This window comes from Halyomorpha halys, unplaced genomic scaffold, assembly GCF_000696795.3.
Source record: "Halyomorpha halys isolate HHAL.00 unplaced genomic scaffold, Hhal_1.1 Scaffold172.1, whole genome shotgun sequence".
Classification (NCBI taxonomy): Eukaryota; Metazoa; Arthropoda; class Insecta; order Hemiptera; family Pentatomidae; genus Halyomorpha; species Halyomorpha halys.
In genome coordinates this window covers 1016317-1037644 of record NW_027113242.1, presented here as the reverse complement: position 1 = coordinate 1037644, position 21328 = coordinate 1016317, and the positions used below count along the sequence as shown (strand labels likewise).

Genomic DNA, 21328 nt, shown 5'->3' with positions numbered 1-21328 from the left:
TATATACAAATCATGGAATTTTCCCTTTATTTTTCTCTTTTTTTTTTCTTTTTTATTCTTCTATATTTGTACATATTAAATGAATTAGTATTTGATCACTAATACTTAATGCCTCCAATTTATAGCGGATTTTATTAATTCTCTTCAATAAAATAACTTTAAAAAAAAACCGTAATAATACAGTAATATCACTGTAGCTTCCTTATTTTTTCTATTGTGTAAGAGATTACCTAGTTAGTGAAGGGAATATAAGTAACTTAAACGCTCCCAAAATATAAATAAATAATCGGTACTTTGATGAAAGTTTATAAAAAGATTTCGTTAGTATGAGATTAAAAAATCAGGAGTCGATTAACATTACTGTAGTGGAAAGATGTTTATTAGGGGAAGAGGTGTGGGAAGGAGACAAATGCGATTACTTTAGTAAAAGTTTTAGTACAAGTTTCCAATGTTTCTTTTGGGTACTGTGTTATACTGAATCTTATGGAAACAAAAGTCATAAGTATTATCAATAAAAAAAATACAGGAAGTAAATCACATATTTCTAATATTAATTATTACTTTTTTTTATAGTTAGGAAACAAATTTCCAGAGGCGAAATTCAATAAGATATTAAAGTTGACACAAAACGCTAATACGAAACATTATTATTTTTTTTCAGGGCTTTAGTTCTTTGTTCTTTATATCATCCAAACAACGTTTCGGGTTCTTTTGCCCATTATCAAGTTCTAAAAATAAAAATATTTACTATATTTAGAGTAGTAGAAAAATCTTTATTAGTCACCAAGGTTTCACCCATGTTGCAGGACTTCAACCAAACCACCTTTTAGCGTGCCGTTTGTAGCCGAGGGAGTAATAGCGCCAACAGCTCGTGACTGGGGTATCGACCTTATTTCTGTGGTCGTCCCGCGAGATAAAAACTTAACCCCTTTATTATGACTACTGTTGTACATGTTAGGATAGGTCTACGCATGCGCCAGCTCTTCCCCTCCTCGATGATCTCATCTTTCTTATAAGAAAACTTTCCTAGAGTCGTTTGTGTATTATGTGTTCCCAATGGCGGAGTTAAGAGAGCGATCTCATAAGTGACATAGACTTAGTTATCGGAATTGAAATAAAAAAAAAATCTCGAATATTGTTCTGTTTAATGTTACTTGCATATTTCTTTCCATGAAAACGGTTTAATATGGAAAACAGAAACAAATGTTCTCTACCGATTAAATAATTAAAATTATTCCAATATTTAATCATTTAAATGAATCCTTTTCTAGGTGATCAGTAAGAAACTCCGTATCACTTACAGAGGTTTTCGTACAAGATTCCAGGACGATATTGCTATTCTTGTACTCAACGACACAATTAAATTCAGGAGCACAGTGATGCCAGTCTGCATCGACTGGGGAAGTTTGTACGAGCCCAATGGCGGCGAAGTGGGCACGGTAAGTCATTAACCTAACCTTACTTCACGTTTATTTAACCTTCCATGTTCTGGTATGTTAAATAAACTGCATATAGTACAAATTCCAAATGTTGTTCAAAAACAACATTTGATGTGGTCACGTTGCATACAATAACGGCAAAAATAAAATCCCTCTGACAAAAATATTGTTTTTTACCAAATAAACAATTTAAATTAATGAGATATTTACATATTAAAATTACTGTATTTTGCACCACTGTAAAGTAAGCCATCGGTATTTTATATTCTTAATTTAAAACAATGATGATCGCACAACTAATCGTAAATTAGTTTCCAAAATAGGTTTTCGGATACACATCAAGTAAATTTGCTGAAAGTGATATTATGACATGATAAAAACATGTGGAGAATCTACCCATTGATAGAACTCCAAAAACATTTCTAAAGAAGAAGATCTCGTGGCCATCTTCTTTTCAGACGTCTAGGAGGATTATTAGGTAGTGAAGGAGAAGCCAGGCTAGAAATGAGTTGGTTTAGGTGGCTGGGAAGTTTATTATGGAAGAATTGGTATCTGGTTCTGGCCAAATCGGCAACATAGGGGACACTAAGGTCCTGATGGATGATTTTATTTGTGACAAAGTAAGGAGCATTAAGGATTTTACGAAGGATTTTAGACTGTAAGGATTAGATTCGGGAGGAATTAGATGGTTTAATGGAGCCCCATAGCCCAACTCCTTATGTCCAAATAGGCCTTATAATAGTCATGTAGATCAGTCTTTTGTAATTGATTGGAAGTTTGGAACGTTTGTATAGTAAATGTTGTAATAGTCGGAATCGACGAGCAGTTTCCTGTCTTTTCAGTCTTGTATGAGAATTCCATGTCAGTCGTTTGTCCAGATTTAGTCTGTTCAACAGGAATAAGTGGGGTATTATTAAAAGGTACTATAGGGCAAGACGAAGGTTTACGACGAAGGGTAAATGTAATTTGGTGGGATTTATTGGAATTTATTTGAATCCTCCAGTTTTGGCACTATTCTTCGAGGGTGGTGATGTGGGATTGGAGGGATTGGGATACAATGAAAGGTTCATTATTCAATGACAACAGGCATGTGTCATCAGCATACGTGGTGAGAATAGTGTTAGGATGGGTTGGGATGTCAGCTGTAAAAACTGTATAAAGGATAGGACCAAGGATACTACCCTGAGGTACACCTGCAGACTGAGGAAACAGGGATGAATAAGCGCTGTTGTGATTTACCTGAAATAACCTGTCTGAGAGATAAGAACGGATAATGAGATAATATGTAGGGGGTAGGAATTTACGGATCTTGTATAGCAGTCCTGGGTGCCAGACTCGATCATATTTAATTTAAAAAAAATGTATGACGTTTCTTTATTAAAATTTATAACTGAATAAAATAAAACATACAACTAGTAAACGTGATGTGTTATATTACAATGGCATTGCAAAAACTCCAATAACATTTTAAGAGTAGAAGAGCTCGAGTCTGTTTTCTTTTCAGACGCCTTGGAGATTATCACGCGTTAAAAAGACAGCAAAGTTTGGAACAATTGAGCTTAGGTGGTTAGTGGGTATTTACATCTATTCGTGCCTTACTATCTGGAATCCGAATTTATGCTGAAAATACTATTTAAATTAGTGTGGAAAAGTGGGATTGACTTGTGAGACTTATTAATGTGCACTTATATTTTATAAGGGCAAGTGAAATCTCTGTGGGAGCAAACTGGGTTAGTGTGCTAGCTGAAAATTATTTATTTCGATTTTATGATATAAGATAGAGCATTGGATGCTCTCATATATTAAGATATTGGCTTATCTGCGTGACGTCTTCGCCGCATCCGGCGAATCTGGCCAACACGTCCTCGGTTCTGGACGGGTAGTAAGGGCAAGCCAGGTCCTATCTTGCATGCAGCATTGATAATTTAGAGCGACATCGCAGTCGCGGTGTCATCGGGGTCTTCCGACACACGGCAAAGGGGGCCATCAAAATATGAGAACCCTGACCCCGACTTTATACAAAATCGAAAAAGAGCTGCAAAATTCGGATTATATAAATCCAACAAATGGTATATGAAACGTCTACGTTACCAATCATTTATTTTGGAAAGTTATTCCTACTCTTTGTAGATTTTTTTTGTCATTAAAGGTTTTTGTAGTTTTTTTCATCAGGGATTTTTATAACCAGTAATGTATGAAGAAGTATTTTTTAAACACTATTATATCTTAAAGTCGGACAAAACTTAGAATAACAAAAATAGAAATTCATTATTAAATTACGAAGGACGAAAAAAAAAATCATAGGAAAATTCATCTTAAATAATGCTCCTCTTTTTATAGAATACTAGCCTCAGCACTCATTCCTCGGTTTAGGATTACTTTATGAACAGAAAGGATTACATCCTTGGAGCTTAGCGCAACGGTTTTCTGAAAACTTATGGCTGCTCTTTTTTTGGTTTTGGCAGGGAGTTTTTTACAATTGATTTGTTTTTATTTTTTATTTTTTTTAGATAAATATTACTATTTCATTAGTCTAAGTTGTAAATATTTAAAAACCATTAAAAATGTAGAGAATATTAAGATTAATAAAATATAATTTGAATAATGTACCATTAATTAATGGTTGACCAATACGTCAAGAAATTATAGAAATGACTGATATGCATGAATAATTTAATGGAATTTATGAGATAATTAGTGTTTATATTGTTAAAATTAATAAATGTGATAAACTTTATTTCCATGTTATATGGAAGAGGTGTTTTATGATTGTCAACAAAAGGTTCCACTTGATCTTAATTTATCTGTTTAATAAATGTTTCTTATAGTGCGTTATATTTCTGTCTGATTAGTTCAGTTCTCTTCCAAGGTACTATGTATTAATCAGATAAATAAGGTAAAATAATTTTAATTACTGTGTCCCATAATAATCATGAGGCCATTAAAAAAATAAATAAATTTGTTTCCAAAGAGGTGATACAGTCAGAATTATGCAGGTGCGGCAGATTTTTACCCAATTTACCCTCCTTCCCCCCAAGGTATCCGCTTAATGAGGCTGTGTGGGACCTGAACGGCTTCCGAATCCACAGGGTTGAGGCACGCCTACAGTGAATCAGAAAATAATTTTCTGCCACAGCCAAATTCAAACCCGGGTGCTTGGAGTTGGTAGCACATTGCCTCACCACAAAGCTACCAATTCCCTGTGAGAGCCATTTTATAAATTAATATTCCAACGAAAGTAAGAGTATGTATATTGAAAAACGAGCCAAAGTAAATTAATTTATTAGATATATTAATCTATGAAGATTTAAAATTAACTTAAATCAAAGTAATTTTATTTATTTGAACAAATGATTAATTAGTTAATTTATCTATATTTTAATTTAAAACAATGATGATCGCACAACTAATCGTAAATTAGTTTCCAAAATAGGTTTTCGGATGGGCAGTGAACAATAGAGGAGAATCAAGCGACGAACCGAAGATGTTTCGAATGCAGCAACTCAATTTTATCGAATGCTATAAGAAAGTGAGTGAAGATTTTAGCAGTTTTATTTCTTCGGACAAGTTCTGTGCCATCCACAAAGATAGTAAGTATAGATATTTTATTTGTAATGAGGCTCACTGGTAGAAACTTATCAAATGTCTCATGTTAGATAACACTGTGGAACATGAATACGTCAGCGGTGGCTTGGTGTTCAGCAGGGGCCAGGGTGATAAGGAGAGGTACTTCATCAAAGGAGTCGGAAGCTTGAAGGATAGAAAGAGGGACGATCTCATTGCATTCACCAACATCAGCAGCCACATACAATGGATCAACAGAACCCTCGTAGGTTGAAGTGATCAATAAGAGGAAAGGATATACTCATGTAAATGTGTTTAGGTCATTATATCATATGTAATAGTGGCTTCTAGAAATATATTTTAATTTTTTTCTTTTAATCTATTATTTTCTTTATCAATTATTCATTCATTTAATTTAGTAACGATGGTAAGACAAGAAAAGAAGAAGCGTTAAATCATACATAAACAATAATTAGATTGAAAAAGGCAGGAAACTGGTTAACAAATTCAAAACAATAAATCAGAAATAAGGGAAATTTCCTATATATTTAATATATGGTAAGGGGAAGTATTGCAATTCCAGTTATCGACGGATAACCACTTCGTTATCTTTTGTTAAACTGTTGTAAGCTTTGAAGGAACAAAATTCGTATTCGTTATTCCCACCCAGAGGAACGAAATTTTTATAACAATAGAAATATTTTTATTTTTTGGTCATAATTTTTTTTTTCCAAAAATCATAAAAATAGTCATAACTTGAATAAAAGCCAACCAATCTACACAAAACTTTGTGTGAAAATAGTGTGGAGCGTACTAGATTTATATGGTTATGCTAAACCAGTGGTTATATCTGTTCCAATAATATAAGTCATTTGTAATTACTATGTTTTTTCTTTTAGGTCTAATTAGACTTTTCGTATTTTAATTGATGCATTACTTTACCTCAAATTTGTCTAAAAATTAAACTGTAAATTAAATTAGGAAAAACACATACTCGTGTATGAGAATAATTTTTTATTTTCAAACCTCTATATTTTTACTTGAAGAAGTTGGGGTTCGGTCAGCAAAGAACAACATAAATAAACAAAACAATATTTATTTATTTTATGCCGACGTTTGCTGTCAGTTAGCATCTTCCCGTCCCATTTACACGCCACTATCCCTGATGAAGACCTGAAACTCAGGTCGAAACGTCGGCATAAAATAAATAAATATTGTTTTGTTTATTTATGTTGTTCTTTGCTGACCGTTCCCCCCGATAAACTTCTTCAAGCATTAATCTACGGTCAACTATCTACATCTCTCTAAATTTTTATATATGGTTACAGAATACAAATATATAATACAGTACTTTATATATATACAAATTTAAATGATATCTTCGATTGCCGTATGGCATTATAAGATGAGAAAAAAAACATGGTCCGCTGAAGGCGGTTATACATTGGTGACATGATAGCAGGGGGGCTTACAAAAAATGCAGACCCCGATGTCCTTCCCTCGGCGAGGACGTCTACCAAGGGGTCCTCCCAGGTCTCGTTGAAGGGGCGATTTCTCTGAATAGCGGGTTGGCACAGGCCTTCAGCCCATCAAAGAATTTGATGTGCCTTCGGCCTATATACTCCGGCACAGAGGGTAGCTGGAGTTCCTGGTGAATGGTGGTGTTTCTGGCCCTCTGTAGAGCTGTTTGTATGTGAATAATGCATTTCTTTCAAGTACTTAATGCCATATATACAAATAAAAATCGTGGGATTTAGCACAAAAATAGAAAACAAGATCGAAAAAAAAGAAACTGACAAGATTGTAAGTATTAAGTCCATTATGGTTTTGTTGCTGCTAGAAAAAATTCGGTCACCAAAAACGGTCAGAGACAGATGAAATGTTGAAGAGCAGGAACCGTTTTTGAATAGCCATTTGAAAAAAAAAATAATCAAATCCTTACATTGTCTTTAATGGAATTATATCTGATAGTAAAAGGCTTTAGATATGTTTTATCCACTAACTGTCACTCAGACTCAAACTTCTCATGTACAAAGCAATACTCAGACTATAACTAATGCGGGATGCACCGCTACTACACTTCTTATACACAATAGCCCTGAAGCAACTTTAACGATACCAGAACAGCATGTTACAGAAGATTTACAGAGGCACATCAAATGTAAGACGTAACATGGTTCACATATATCACGAACTACAGCTGGAAACAGTGCAACAACACATTACATCAGAGACATATAAGTTCTTTGACAACCTCCCCGCTTCCTTCGATCCCTTATTTCGGGCACTAACCCCGTCCCTCATTCCTGCGAGGTAGCGGGGCAGAGAAGGGCCACATCAACTCTGCCAATATTACCCTTTGCTATGTATCAATGTATTAGCAATTAATAATATTATAGGGGTCTTTGTCATATGTCTTGTTATACCTGTGCCGGGTATGTGACTGTCAACAAAGAGCAATTTGCAGATGGCTAAGGGGCACAGGTAAAAGAGTCCTTCCTGAATAAATCTATTAAAAATAGGTATTGCCTGCTGGCTTTGTCGGTAGTCAGTTAAATCATAAACAACCCTTCCACCAAAAAACCATTCTAACTGTATCACCTCTTTTTATGTATTTTTCTTGGGCGTGGCTGATGATAGCCAATGGGAAATAAGGTTCCGGAAAGGTAACGCCTCTACGAGGATCTAGCCAGGAGATGTACAGGAAACAAAGAGCACAGCAGGAGAGAGAAGCGGAAGAAGCAACAAGACGGGCTAGAGACGAGCATGGGCTTGGAGAAGTCCTAAGAACGGCAATGAGACCTGGACGCCATCCATTATGAACAAGATGACACTCACGTTACTACACGCACCATCCAAATCAACCAACTCAGCACTCATTCAGATATATATTAGGTAATAATCTAAACATTTATTTGAATCATTACAACCATTTTAATAACATTATATATGAATAAATACTTATTTTCTTAATGTACTTTATTTACTATTATATACCCCATACCACCCCTTATTATATTATATAATTAATGGTAATGATATTTTATAGAAATAAATATATTGAATTGGAAAACTTAAGAGGAAGAGTTGACTAGGACAAATTTAAATGTGAACTGGAAACTAAACTGGACTTAAACATACGACTGAAGACAAAACAAGACATTGATGAAGCTATTGAAAAACTCACATCATCAATAGGAACAAGCATAATTGACAACACATCGGCTAATAGAATTAATAACAATAAACAAAATAACCTGCCACGGCATCTTCGTATCTTATTAAGGGAAAAACGACAAGCAAGATCGAAGTGGCATAGGACCAGATATCCAACTGACAAAACGTATTACACCAAATTGACTAACAAACTAAAAGTAGAAATCAGAAAATACAAAATTCAAAATTTAATTAACTTCACTGAAAATCTTACAACTACTGACAAATCATTAAGGAGGGCCACTAAAAAACTGCTGAATTTCAAAGACTTTAACCACCCACTTCTCACCGAATCCCAAACCTGGACCAGAACTGACGCAGAAAAATCACAAACATTCGGACAACACCTCTCTAAAACCTTTATTCCACATACTGATAACCTTGACCCAATTCATCTTGAATTTATTGAAGCAGAACTAAATATTCCGCTCCAAATGACCCTCCCACCTAAAGCATTTCATCCTTCTGAAATATCTAGTATCATTCAAAGATTATCTACCCGCAAAGCTCCTGGATACGACCTAATAACATCCCACATTCTAAAACTTCTCCTTCGGAAAGCAATCCTATTCCTCACTTACATATATAACGCCGTACTCCGTTCCACATATTTTCCTGACCCCTGGAAATTATCAATAGTTAAAATGATCCCCAAACCCCAAAAGCCTACAGAATACACATCATCCTATCACCCTATCTCTCTATTACCGATCATGGGCAAAATCCTTGAAAACTCATTTTGAAACGCCTATACCCCATCCTGGATTCCAATCATATAATCCCTGATCCCCAGTTTGGATTTCGAACATCTCACTCTACTATCCAGCAATGTCATCGTGTGGTGGACGTTGTCTCGTCTTCTTTGGAGCGCGGAATGAACTGCGCGGGAGTCTTTTTCGATGTAGAACAGGCTTTTGATCGAGTCTGGCACCCGGGACTACTTTAAAAATTCCATAAATTCCTACCTCCTACACACTTTCTCATCATTCGTTCCTTTCTGATTGATAGATTTTTCCAAGTAAACCACAATGGTTCCTATTCATACCTCTATTCTCAGTCCGCTGGTGTTCCTCAAGGTAGTATCCTTGGTCCCATCCTCTACACTGTCTATACAGCTGATATTCCAACCAATCCTAATACTATCCTCACCACGTATGCCTATGACAGATGTGTGCTCGCTGTTATTAATAACCCATTAATTGTATCCCAAAATCTCCAATCCCATATCACAGCCCTTGAATTCCAACAAATCCCATCAAATCACCTTTACCCTTCGTCGTAAACCTACAGACTGCCCTACAGTTTCATTTAATGATGTTACTCTTACCCCTGTCGAACAGATCCGCTACCTTGGACTACATTTGGACAAGCGATTAACCTGGATTCCTCACACCAGACTGAAAAGACTGGAAACTGCACGTCTATTTCGACTATTACAGAACTTACTAGACAAACGGTCTAAACTTCCGACACATTACAAAAGACTGATCTACATGACTGTAATAAGGCCAATCTGGACATATGGAGTTGAGCTTTGGGGCTCCACTAAACCTTCGAATTCCTCTGGTATTCAACCCTTACAATCCAAAATCCTTCGTAAAATCCTCAATGATCCTTACTTTGTCACAAATAAAATCATACATAAAGACCTTAGTGTTCCCTATGTAACCGATCTAGCCCGAACCAGATATCACTCCATCCATTATAAACTATCTAACCACTCAAACTCCCTAGTTTCTAATCTTGCATCCTCTTCCATTCCTGACAATCCTCCGAGGCCTCTGAAAAAAAGATGGCCACGAGACCAGCTAATGTAAAATGTCATTAGAGTGCTACCAATGGGTAGTTTATCTACACGCCTGTAACACTCCAATTTAACTTGGATCAGATTTACTAAATGTCTTATAATGTACAGTTGTAAATAGCAATAAAAAAATATTTAAAAAAAATTGGTAAACTGGTAAACACAAAAAAAGCCTTTGAGAAAAATACCAATTATAATAATAGTTTTTACAGGACTCCATACAAATTAATTATTTAACTTATTACCTGGCATCCCGATTAAATCCCGAGACAGTGCATAGCACCTTTCTTCAGTCTATTCTCTCTCTCCTGCCTTGCTACTTTACATTATTCCTTTATCTTACTTATTATTCTTTCTCTTCTTATGTCATCTTATTTAATTCTTATCATTTGGTCACATCCATCAATCGGCTAGCAGAAGCCCCTCACCTCTAACTATTAGAGTTTTTAATAGAACGATCATCTCAACCCACAGTTAAATATTTTATTAAGACTTTCAAATACCCAGGGTCGAAAAAGGCAGTACTCACTTTGAATTATGTTTTCTTTACGTAATTCACATTTATTAATTCTGGTCTGTTTTCTGTTTTTAGAGGGATCGAAAAAAACAATGATGGATTGCATCCAAAACTAGAAAGGTCTCGTTGGCACCAATAAAACGCAGATAACATATAAACGTTATTTATAGAGCAATAAAGCCATTAAAGTATTATTGAGAAAGATTTACTAATTGTGGAACTAAATCAATTAATCCTTTAGTTCTTGCAACTACGAGCCAATCTATATCTGTAACGTAAGCAAGCTAGGGCTGGTAGACATACTAGAAAAGTCTTTAGCACTTTAGAGAGTAAAAGACCCTTAGCGCTTGTAATAAGAGCGAATCGAGCGAGTGAAACAATTAAATAGTTCCCTTGCACCTCGCTAATAGTGTTTCTCGCCAATTTGCTCCCTAATCCTCTTCAATTCCCCATCACTCCCTCCTACCCTAAATCTTACAAAAGAGTTAATGTTCCTCGGATTCGGTTGTCTTTTTCTCAATACCTATTTACCTAAATGTTTATTATTTAGAAGTTAAGGGCTGAAAGAAGAAATATATATGAAATTTACAGTTTGTAATACTAGATAATTTTCAATATAGATAGATATGATTTTATTTGTGAGACAAAATCTTGTAAAAATTCATTACACAATATACAATTATAAAACAACACCTGAGTCTAGTGCTCCATTACAAAAACGATAAACAAAAGATAAAAAGAAGTTCTCTATAACAAAACAATAAACAAAAAAAATTGATTGGATAATACACAACTGTTAACATAATATCATTCATCGCTCCATTATATTTAATTTAAAATTATGAGAATTCTTTTAAATAAACGAAAGCGAAAGATATTAATTGGCTTCGAAAACTATTTATATAATAGAATTTATATATCACTTAAAAAATTAAACTTATTGCATATTGTTATAATATAAATATGTAGTCCGTTCAATTTGGCTTCACTATCAATGTTCAATATATTTTCAATGTTTGGTAAGTAGCAAGATACGGATATGAGTGGCTTTAAGATATATTGTCTATTTTTTTTAAAGGTGGTACAATGTAGGAGGATGTGGTACAAACTATGATTGAAATAATTTTTGCAGAATGGACAGAGTCCGTTTGCCTTGAAAGTGATGGTTTTTCTTTCGTGGTGTAGTTTGATATGCTTCAGGTTTCCTACTCTTAGTTGGCTGATGCACCTTATTTTAAAAAAAATTAACCTATATGTTAAATATGCTTTTGAGTAGGTTAAAACTGCAGAGTGATCAGTATATGGGAGGGAGGAGATTAATGTTTGAGTTCAATGCTCTATTGATGTCAGTTGAGAAGTTGTGGTTCAAGATCTTTTCAAGAACATCGTCTTTATGTATCAATATTCCGTTTTCATATGAACTATTGAACTCATTTATACATCCATATTGGTGGGCTATCATATTAACTTGTGAGACCCAGTTGTATTCTACGTCAGGTTTTTCTGCATCTAGCATACTTAGTCTGTTGAAATATAGTTTTGGGAGTCTCTTTTCTGACATTAATGACAGTTTGGACCAGTAGTTGATGATCTTTGTTATTGCTTTTGAACTTAATGGACTTCTACCTGTCTCAAGTCAAACTATATAGTTTGGGATATTCTTGAGCCAACCATATAGGTATTTAATAAATTTCATTTGAGAAATTTCGATAGCATCCAGATATCTAAGGCTCCAAATTTGGGATGCATATAGGAGAACTGTGGAGATCATTGAGTCAAATAATACTATATTTGTCTCCCAAGAGTCGCTCTTTCCTCTTCTCAGGGTTTCCAAAACTTTAGCGGTGGGAATGGATGATTTTTGTATAAAATATTCAGAAGCCTTTTTTGATTTACCTATGAATGCAAAAGGTACTCCTAAATATGTATATGTTTTTGTATACTCCAAGTTTGTGTCGTACCAATAAAGAGCTTTGAGATGTTTTAACTTGGGTGATTTATGGAATACATGAACTTGTGATTAGCAATCCCGGTAGAGCCGGTTCAATTGAGTGAGCTCCTGCAATCTCCTATTAAAATATAAAAATTTCCTATTAGAAAACGACTATCTGTTCAAATTATTATCATTATGGATCTTTATTTTTAGACTTAAGCTGTATTAGTCCATTATTTGATTTCCATACGTTTCTATTCTGTCGGCCAGTACCAAGGTTCCCACATTTTTTTTTTTATCTAACACACAAAGAAGAAAAAATGAATAGGACAAACGAATTTTTTAGGCAAGATAACTTGATAACAAGATAACATGAAACCGTATTTACTCTTTAAAATGAGTATATAATATATAACTAGCTAAGCAAATTAGATGTGGATTTTTTTTTTAATCTTAAAACATATAGAAGTGACTCGGAGTGGTTTGGAGGTGGTTAGAAGAGGATCGGAGTGGTTTGGAGGTGGTCAACGGGATTAAGAAGAGATGAAGGGTGGGTCAAGATCTTTTGGTTAAGATAGGTAACCTAGGGCTCAATATCCGATCAACCACCTCGACTTGAGGGAATAGAACCAGCATTTCCCTTCACAAGATTTTATAACCAAAATATATAATTACTAGTAAACCAAAAAAAAGAATTCAGTTTAGACTTATGTCATTTTTTTACTTACTTATTAAAAAAAATTGTAATGTTTTTATATGGATTTTAATTATATAAAAATAAAAATCTGTTTCTATCTCTCCTGCAATCTCCCTTATGCAATTAGCGAAAGGGTATTCCACGATCTCTGTTTATAACTGTCTAGAGCCATTATTAAATGTTGATCCAATGAACAATAATATTCCTACTGAGAACACCTTTGTAGTGACTATATATCAGCCTTGGTCAACCAACATGGTGTTTCAATCAGCTCGACTCTCCTGTTGGCCTTCCAATCAGCGAGCGGTTCATTTGATCATCTCCCGTCCAACAAACCTCACCATAACAGTTCAGCTAACGTCTCGCAAATACTTCAATAAAAGATCTGGCTCAGATCCTATTATTACTCGTAACTCAGTCCCTTCTTGTTTTTCACACCACTTTTCTAAATTTTTGACCCATAAAGTGCCTACTGTTTCCTTCAGGATTGGGGGTTCAACAACAGCAACACGCTCGATTCAGAGTTCTCCAGACTTAATATAAATATAGTATACAAGAATAAATGTAACATTTTTTTACTTTCATGTTTTTATTTCCACAAGTTAAATTAGTATTATTTTGTTTATTTCATTTTTATTATTTTTTTTTATTTAATTTATATATCACTGTAAATATCGTATGAAAGAGTTTTTTTTATCCTTATTACCAATGCTTGAATGCTAATGCGACACTATTATTGGCCACGGAACATCCGACTAACAAATAAATATATTTTACAAGAAAGTCCTATAATCCATGTGTAAGGACTGTTCTACGAGAGTTTGTCAAATTAAACACTTAGATCAAAGGCTTAATGAGATGCTTTATTAAGCGAAAATAGTGTTTGTTATCCAACATCAAACTCTTGTTTTTATTCCGATCTTATTGGTAGAACAATAGTTTGACTCGAAATGCTTAAATTACCAACGCTCTGAAATCTGAAAGCAACTATTAATAAGGTACTTTTACCGCATTCCAATTGCTCTGGCCAGCTCTCACGTACTTGAACTTCTGCAGACAGATCTGCAACGGCTTATTTCAGACTATTAAATTCACGCTTAACTATATTCAACAATCGATTAAGTCAACATCATCTGCAAATTATGAACACGCCAGGTTATCGCCTTTTTGCGAGCCAAATTTCTTTACCGAATTTGACTTTTCACTGAACATGATCCTTTGTCGTCCTGGTGCCATCCTTAGCTTTTTCAATGCTTTATAGAGTTTGGGTCACTTAAAATCATACGCTCTCTTGAAGCTATCGAAATAATGGTGTGTATTCATTGTGTTTATATAGTGTGTTTCAGGAAATGTTAGAAAAAAAATGATCTCTTATTCACGAAATATTCACACTCCTTGGATTAGAATATCTTTCAATAATGATATTCTGCACAGATGAATAAATGAAAAAACCATATCTAATAATCATAGACAGATGATAATCACCGATAAACCTCAATATTTCCACTCAATATTAAATGTTATAATATTTATTTCCGATGATAGTTGGGACCTAGGAGAGTCATTTTAAAATAAGTATATGCTATGCAAATCTGATTTTTCGTTTTAATTACTAGAATAACAAAATCACTTCTCCTCGAACTGTCTTCTGCTCTGTTTGCATTCTCCAGTTAGTAAAGTTAATAGCTTAACTGCGAACAAGAAGGGTAGATCCTTTCTGACGGGTATATGTGTTATTATATTCCATTATTTAAATCAATATAACGAGTCATTTTCAGGTAATCAATGAGAAACTTCGTAACTTCTATAAGGGTACAGGTAACATGTTCCAAGATATTGCGGCATCACAGTGATGCCAATCTTCATTGACTGGGAAGGTTCATAGGTTCATTAGCCAAAATGTATCAATGTCTTACCTTACCCAACAAATTAATACTATTACGTTCCCTATCAAGGATTAAAGTGTAGTATTCGCTTTAAAATTTCACATTTAATAGATCTAGTACTGTATATTTAAGAGTACTGACTCCTTGACTATTCAAAAGTCGTGGTAAAGATTGAAAAATAATTGCATTTACTTATCTAATGATTCATAAGTTGAGTGTTTGCGGCTTTAGCGCACTTGCTCAGCCTCCACTGGCTCATTACCAGTGATGCAGCGAGAGGGATGCGCTGGGATCTCTCGAGCTCTGCTCTACCCCTCACACGTGGGGGATAGAGTGGGCTCAGTGATCCTCAGGTCGATTGTGTAAATATTGTATATATTATTTTATCATTATGCTATTTTATTTATTTGTTTTTCATACAGATAGTTTGATTATGTTCATATTGTCTATTCTTTTGTTTGTATACATTCTAAGAGAGTTTATAATTTTTTATTTTATTTATTTATTTATTTTTTATTTTAGTATGTATGAGATCATTCATCACTATTACCTATTGCCCACAACTGAGATCAATAAATAAATCTATCAAAAATTTATAAAAAATGATTCATAAGATTATCCTATTGATATTTTAAACTAATTGAAAACTAGCATAAGTTTTCAACTTTTTAATTATTTTACAAAACGGTTGATCGGATGCAGCCTTGAAGATAACGAAGTTTTGGGTGAAGAATGAAATGCAACAACGAAAATTCGGCGACTGCCGTATTAGTATGAGAAAAAGCTTTGCGAGCTTTTCTGTGCCATAAATCAAGATAGTAAGCTTTGATACTCTATTATTGAGGAGGTTTAGAGGCAGAAACTTATTGAATGGCTAATGACACATAGCCCACCCAATACAAGGATCTAGCGGAGGCGGATTGGTGTTCAGTTAGGGTCAGAATGAGGACGAGAAGGGTGCGACGTACTAAAATCATAGGACTCCTCAGTGGCCGAGGGAAAGTCAGAGAGAAGGAGTATTATTATCTACTCACCAACACCAGCGACCACATCCTCAGGCCCAGAGTCTTTGAAACCAACAGGAGAACAGGCAACCAATTGTAATTGAGTTATTATTACAGCATAGCTATTATATAGAACAGGTATACTCAACCTACGGCCCGCGGCCGCGGCAGTACACACCCGGTAAGGTGGCAGAATTACTTTGGCATATTTCTTTTGTTTATGAGAATATAATGGTAGCATATTGCGAGTCAATAGCAACAGTAATCTATGCTTGTAAAATGGGGTTTGTTTTATGATATTCTTCCTTCTAAACACATATTAGGTCATAATATATGATTAGAAAAAATGAAATTTAAATTAGTTTTTTTTTTTAATGACCCCTTCTGGCCATTTCTGATATACAGAAGGAGGAATTATTTAGAGGTAACTAGCCTATTCTAACCATAGTGGAGAGGGCAAGTTTTCATTTCGTAGGACCGCCACAGAAATAATAGTGTACCCCTCAGGCCGGATTCCAACAGGTCCCACTGCTGTCCTGAGGCAGTCGCTTAACTCCCTCAGCTACAAACGAGCCTTTTAAACTCCTACTTGGTTTTTATGGCACACTTAACCTACAGCTTACCAATGTATCCCATTCAAGGTGGCTTGTTCATGATTCATTCAGTCAAGCCGAATTAAAATCGGCGCCGCCGAGCGGTAGAAAGTGTGAAAACTCCTGCAAAATGAATCTAGTCATGTTACTAAATGTGGTTTTTTACACTCTTCTTCTTTTTCTTTCTTTAACTCCTGTCTGCCGTCAACCGTGAAGTTGCAGTCTCAGTCCATCTAGCCCACCTCTCCCTGGCTAGTCTTCTGAATTGGTGCGTCCTCTTGCTGCTCCTAGTTTTCCAATGTAGAATACATGCATACGTCTTCCTTCCGGCTTTGCTTCCAAAAACCACCAGGCTTTTCTGGTATCGTCCATTCTATAGACGCACGGGCTAGTAGTTGCGCTCCACTGGTGGGGATTAATGATACTCCGGTCTCCTGATTTCAGTATAAATCGCACTTACCACATAACAGAACAGTCCACTATTTACATACACTTACACTAAGGACAAATACAGTGCAGGATACATATACACTCCAGGATCACCTCTCCTGGGAAGACTCAATGATGAGAGTATTGCCGGCAACCTGTTGTCCTTGGACCGTGGGCCTCCATCACAAGGCCAATTACCCGTCGTGAGTACAAATGATTCATAACTTACGCAGCCTTCTTACACTCAAATACCTATAAAAAATTTCACAGTAATTTGTACTTCAGTCATACAATATTTGTATACCCAGACCTAATCTAATCATATTAGACTAATCCCACAGACGTTATAGAGTTTTTACTGGTTTTTCTTATTTAGTTTAAACTCTACCCAACAAAAAATACTTCGGTAAAGTCAATACCAACAAAAGTTAGTGGGCAAATTTTAGTTTTTCAGAAGTACATTTGGTTCTTGGATTTATTTATTATTCATTTTTATTTAAATAACATGTTCCACATTAGAGCACAAAATAGAGTTCTGTAACCCCATGAGTATTACTTTTTTTTCCTTTTTTTATTTTGCAAGATATTTTTTTTTTTAAACTTATACCAAAAAAGAAAAAAACAAGAAGAAGAAAAGTTATTCATGTATCTCGGATGTTATATTTTTTTAACTTTAGTGAAACTGATTTGTAAATATTTTTTAATATTAATAACTCTATTTGCATCGGGGATATCTTCAAAAGCAAATTAGCAAATACATAAATATATTGTATCAATAATTTCCAAACATATCGAAATAGTAGCTGGATATATCCTCCAGGAATATTTAAACATTTTCGATATTTAAACATAACTTCGAAATTTTATCTTATAGGGAATATTGACACCGTAATTGATACTAGCATCGATATTGGAATCTATAGTTATAATACAAGAATGGGAATAAATTAAAGATATATCAGTAATTTTCAATAAACGTTTTCTGTTTGTTTTTCTTTTAAATCAATAATCAAGTTACTTTGATTGGTTCGGGAAGTGGAAGCTAAATTTAGTTCCTAATAATAAGCCATTAAGTTAGTTGTTAGGCATTGAGGATGAAGGAGTAGAGGAATCCTGCTAAAGCCAAGGATGACCGGTTTGGCTTTAGTCCTGTCAGTCTGAACCAAGATGTCGCTCCTACTTCTTCTCTTCTTCTGTAAGTACTGTCCCGAAAAAGCTATTTACGATTTCTTTTTGATAAAATATTAAACTTCACTGGTAATGGAGTGTTCTATAAATAGTGTAATTCAAAAGAACGTCTTATTCATGGCTTCATACTTATTACGTGGTCCATCACGCAGATTCCTTTATATAAAGTCTCTTAACCCTGCGGGAGTGTCCGAGTTAAACATTATTCAAGTAAAAAATACTGTGCTATGAAAGTTTATCATCCACGGCTATGTAAATTTTTGACAACTATCATTCAATAATGTTTCGATTCTTTTGTTCTTTCATCGGTCTTGACCCAAAAAACTGCAACGCGAATTTTTTAATATATTTCTAAGATAATAAAGAGATTTATTTTTATTTGATCAGAAAATCGTTCGTAAACTAATATTTTTTTTTAAATTTATTTATTCAATGTGATTTACAACTGTACAAATAATAAATAAAATAAGTATATATGTTGTATGTTTCATTTACACTTCAAAATCTTGGGTAGGAACCACCCGTTAGTGGTACTTCAAGCATTAATCTAAACTAGAAGGTTCCGTGGCCATCTTTTTTTCAGACGCCTCGGAAGATTATCAGGGATTGTTAAGGATGAGAGATGAAAACTTAATGGGTTTGGATGGGTAAGGAGTTTGAAATGAAAAGACGCTTATATGTTTTGGGCCAAATCTGCAACGAATGGGATGTTAATGTCTTTGTGGATGAGTTTATTTGTAACGTAATAAGGAGCATGAAGGATTTTACGTAGGATTTTGGATTGTAAGAATTGGATGCAGGAGGAATTTGATGGTTTGGTAGAGCCCCAGAACTCAATTCTATTGTGAACCAATATAAAACTGAAAGCTTTATGTTTATATCATAATCAATTATGACACTTTTTGGAAAATGCACGTTCTTTGTTTTTGAAACTATAATTTTTATCAGTTATTTTTCTCAAAGGCAGAATAACATTAATTCTGGTCCTAAAATAATAGTGAAATATTGCGAAATTCTGTATTTCTGAAAACAAGAAGAAAAATATGTGATTATTATCATTAAAATTATTATTATTCTGTAATATACGCACTTAAAAATTGTAATAAGTAAAAGTCAGATACTAGGGTACGACAGTATAGAATCAAAAAAGGATGGAAACATATTACAATACATTTGTTTAATATGTGAAATTTAATTAATGAGAGAAAAAAAAACAAAAATAATAAATTAAACAATGCCTTTGTTTTTTAAAGTCCATTTAATTGCCCATACATTTGTACTAACATATTTTAGTGTGTTTTTGCAATAAATCACTGATAATATTTAAATTATGCAGTATAATTTATTATAATTACTGTGGCTTCGAATCACTCCGTGCAACATTGTGCGAGTAAACATTTGCAGTAGCTTATTAGAAGATTTATTTTTTCATATGTTCAATTTAAACTAATATCAGTTAGTGATATGTACCATTCACTTATTTTTTTTGGCTGCACATCACCTGTTAAAAAAATACTGTAAAAATCTTCTGGACTATCTTGCAACATATTGATTTATTTTTTTCCACATATTTTAAGCAAAAAAAAAAAACTGCAATATTGTTGATATTTAAAATTATATGCTTTAAGACCTCACAACAATAAAAGGTTAATAGAAAAACATATTCTAAAAACTTTATCAGAAAGGTTATTTAATTGTTTTTGTTTAAACTGCAAAGTATAGCTAATACAAAAAAAAAAAAAAGAAAAAAGATATTAAAAATATTGACGAAGTAGAATTGAACTAAGATTGAAAGTCATGAAGTATGAAACCAGAGCAAAATTTTATAAAATAAAAAAATATCTTTTTTCTACAACAAACAAAAAATAATAAAATAGTACTTTAAAATCAATATTATTGGAATATCACGTAGTAATTTTAAGTAATATTAATCAAATTTAATACATAAACCCAATCGTAAAAATATTTTAGTATGCAGGTACTTGCTAACTGATTTTGTAAAATTAAAAATAAAATTTTCTAAGAGAAATAAAGGAATAAATTGACCTTTCCTTAGGTCTGTTATAGTCTCAAAATTTCTGAAGCTATCAAAGTGTCTAAAGACGATTAACAATATCACAATTGTATGAAAGAGAATACCATCTCTAAATTTCTATTCATTCTATCCAACCTTTTAATGGACACGCCTTTATATTAATAACAATGATAACAGATGTGAGTATAATTATAAATAATATAATATACATCGACATGGGTTTGAATCCGGCAGTGGCTGATAGTTATTTTCTGTTTCACTGTAGTCGTGAGTCAAGCTGTGAGTTCGGGAGGCCTCCGGGGTTAACGTAGACTCATAAAGAAGGTATCCTTAGTAAGGAAAAGTAAATAAATTTGAAATAAGTTTTTTGTTCTTTTAAATAATCTTTTTTTTTTTGCCAATTCATTGCCCAATCGACTCCTATCAGTTATTCATAAGGAAATGACCCTGAATATTACAGTTCCTAGTATCTTACATCAATGTAGATATTTTTATTTTTAATTTCAGGATACTTCTTTTATTTTATTTATTTTTTGTAAACAAACATGATTCATAAATAAAATGTTATAAAAATAACCTCAGCAGTAAATAAAAAAATAAGTTGAGAAATAATTACTCGTTTGCCTTGAGACTGTTTCACCAGATTTAAATCTTCAATAACGCATTTTTGACAAACGTTTTCTATTCTGTTTCGCAAAGGCAAAAAACTCCACAAATTTTCTTAGTGTGTTCGCCACAATTCACCGCAATTCGGGTAATGGCACTGCCTACTCGGAGTTACATTGAGGACGTGCTCCTGGAGTCTACATTTCCAGTAGAAAAAAAAAAAAAACAAGTGATTTAATGCTAATTTTTGATCACTTCAATGGAAAATATATACAGGAAGATTATTGATTGACCGTGTGTAAAGATGAAAGGGATATGGTCCGGGTGCGGTCAAGAAAAACTCAAATAGTAGAAATATACTATTTTATTTTAATGAGCCAACGTTTCGCCCCACGTTGCAGGGCTTCTTCAGGGCTA

General features: G+C 33.9%; 2 protein-coding genes and 1 long non-coding RNA gene across 4 annotated transcripts in view; 2 read left to right on the top strand and 1 right to left on the bottom strand.

Annotated features, from left to right (window-relative positions):
* The window catches only part of LOC106679020 (coagulation factor X), an 11193-nt gene extending 5812 nt beyond the window's left edge, over nucleotides 1–5381 (top strand). Inside the window, exons 5-7 of the mRNA XM_014417926.2 lie at nucleotides 1272–1439; nucleotides 4873–5029; nucleotides 5096–5381. Of these exons, the coding sequence (XP_014273412.1) occupies nucleotides 1272–1439; nucleotides 4873–5029; nucleotides 5096–5277 (507 nt within the window). The 3' untranslated portion in view covers nucleotides 5278–5381. The remainder of the gene's footprint in view (nucleotides 1–1271; nucleotides 1440–4872; nucleotides 5030–5095) is intronic.
* LOC136796614 (uncharacterized) overlaps nucleotides 1–21328 on the bottom strand; it is a 557216-nt gene that overhangs the window by 190724 nt on the left and 345164 nt on the right. The window lies entirely within an intron of this gene.
* Nucleotides 18189–21328, top strand: part of LOC106679018 (modular serine protease) — a 25361-nt gene continuing 22221 nt past the window's right edge. The window contains exon 1 of one of the 2 annotated variants that reach the window (XM_067050820.1): nucleotides 18189–18277. In XM_067050820.1, coding sequence (XP_066906921.1) covers nucleotides 18250–18277 — 28 coding nt within the window. In that variant the 5' untranslated portion in view covers nucleotides 18189–18249. The remainder of the gene's footprint in view (nucleotides 18278–21328) is intronic. The other variant, XM_067050821.1, reaches the window with a different exon arrangement.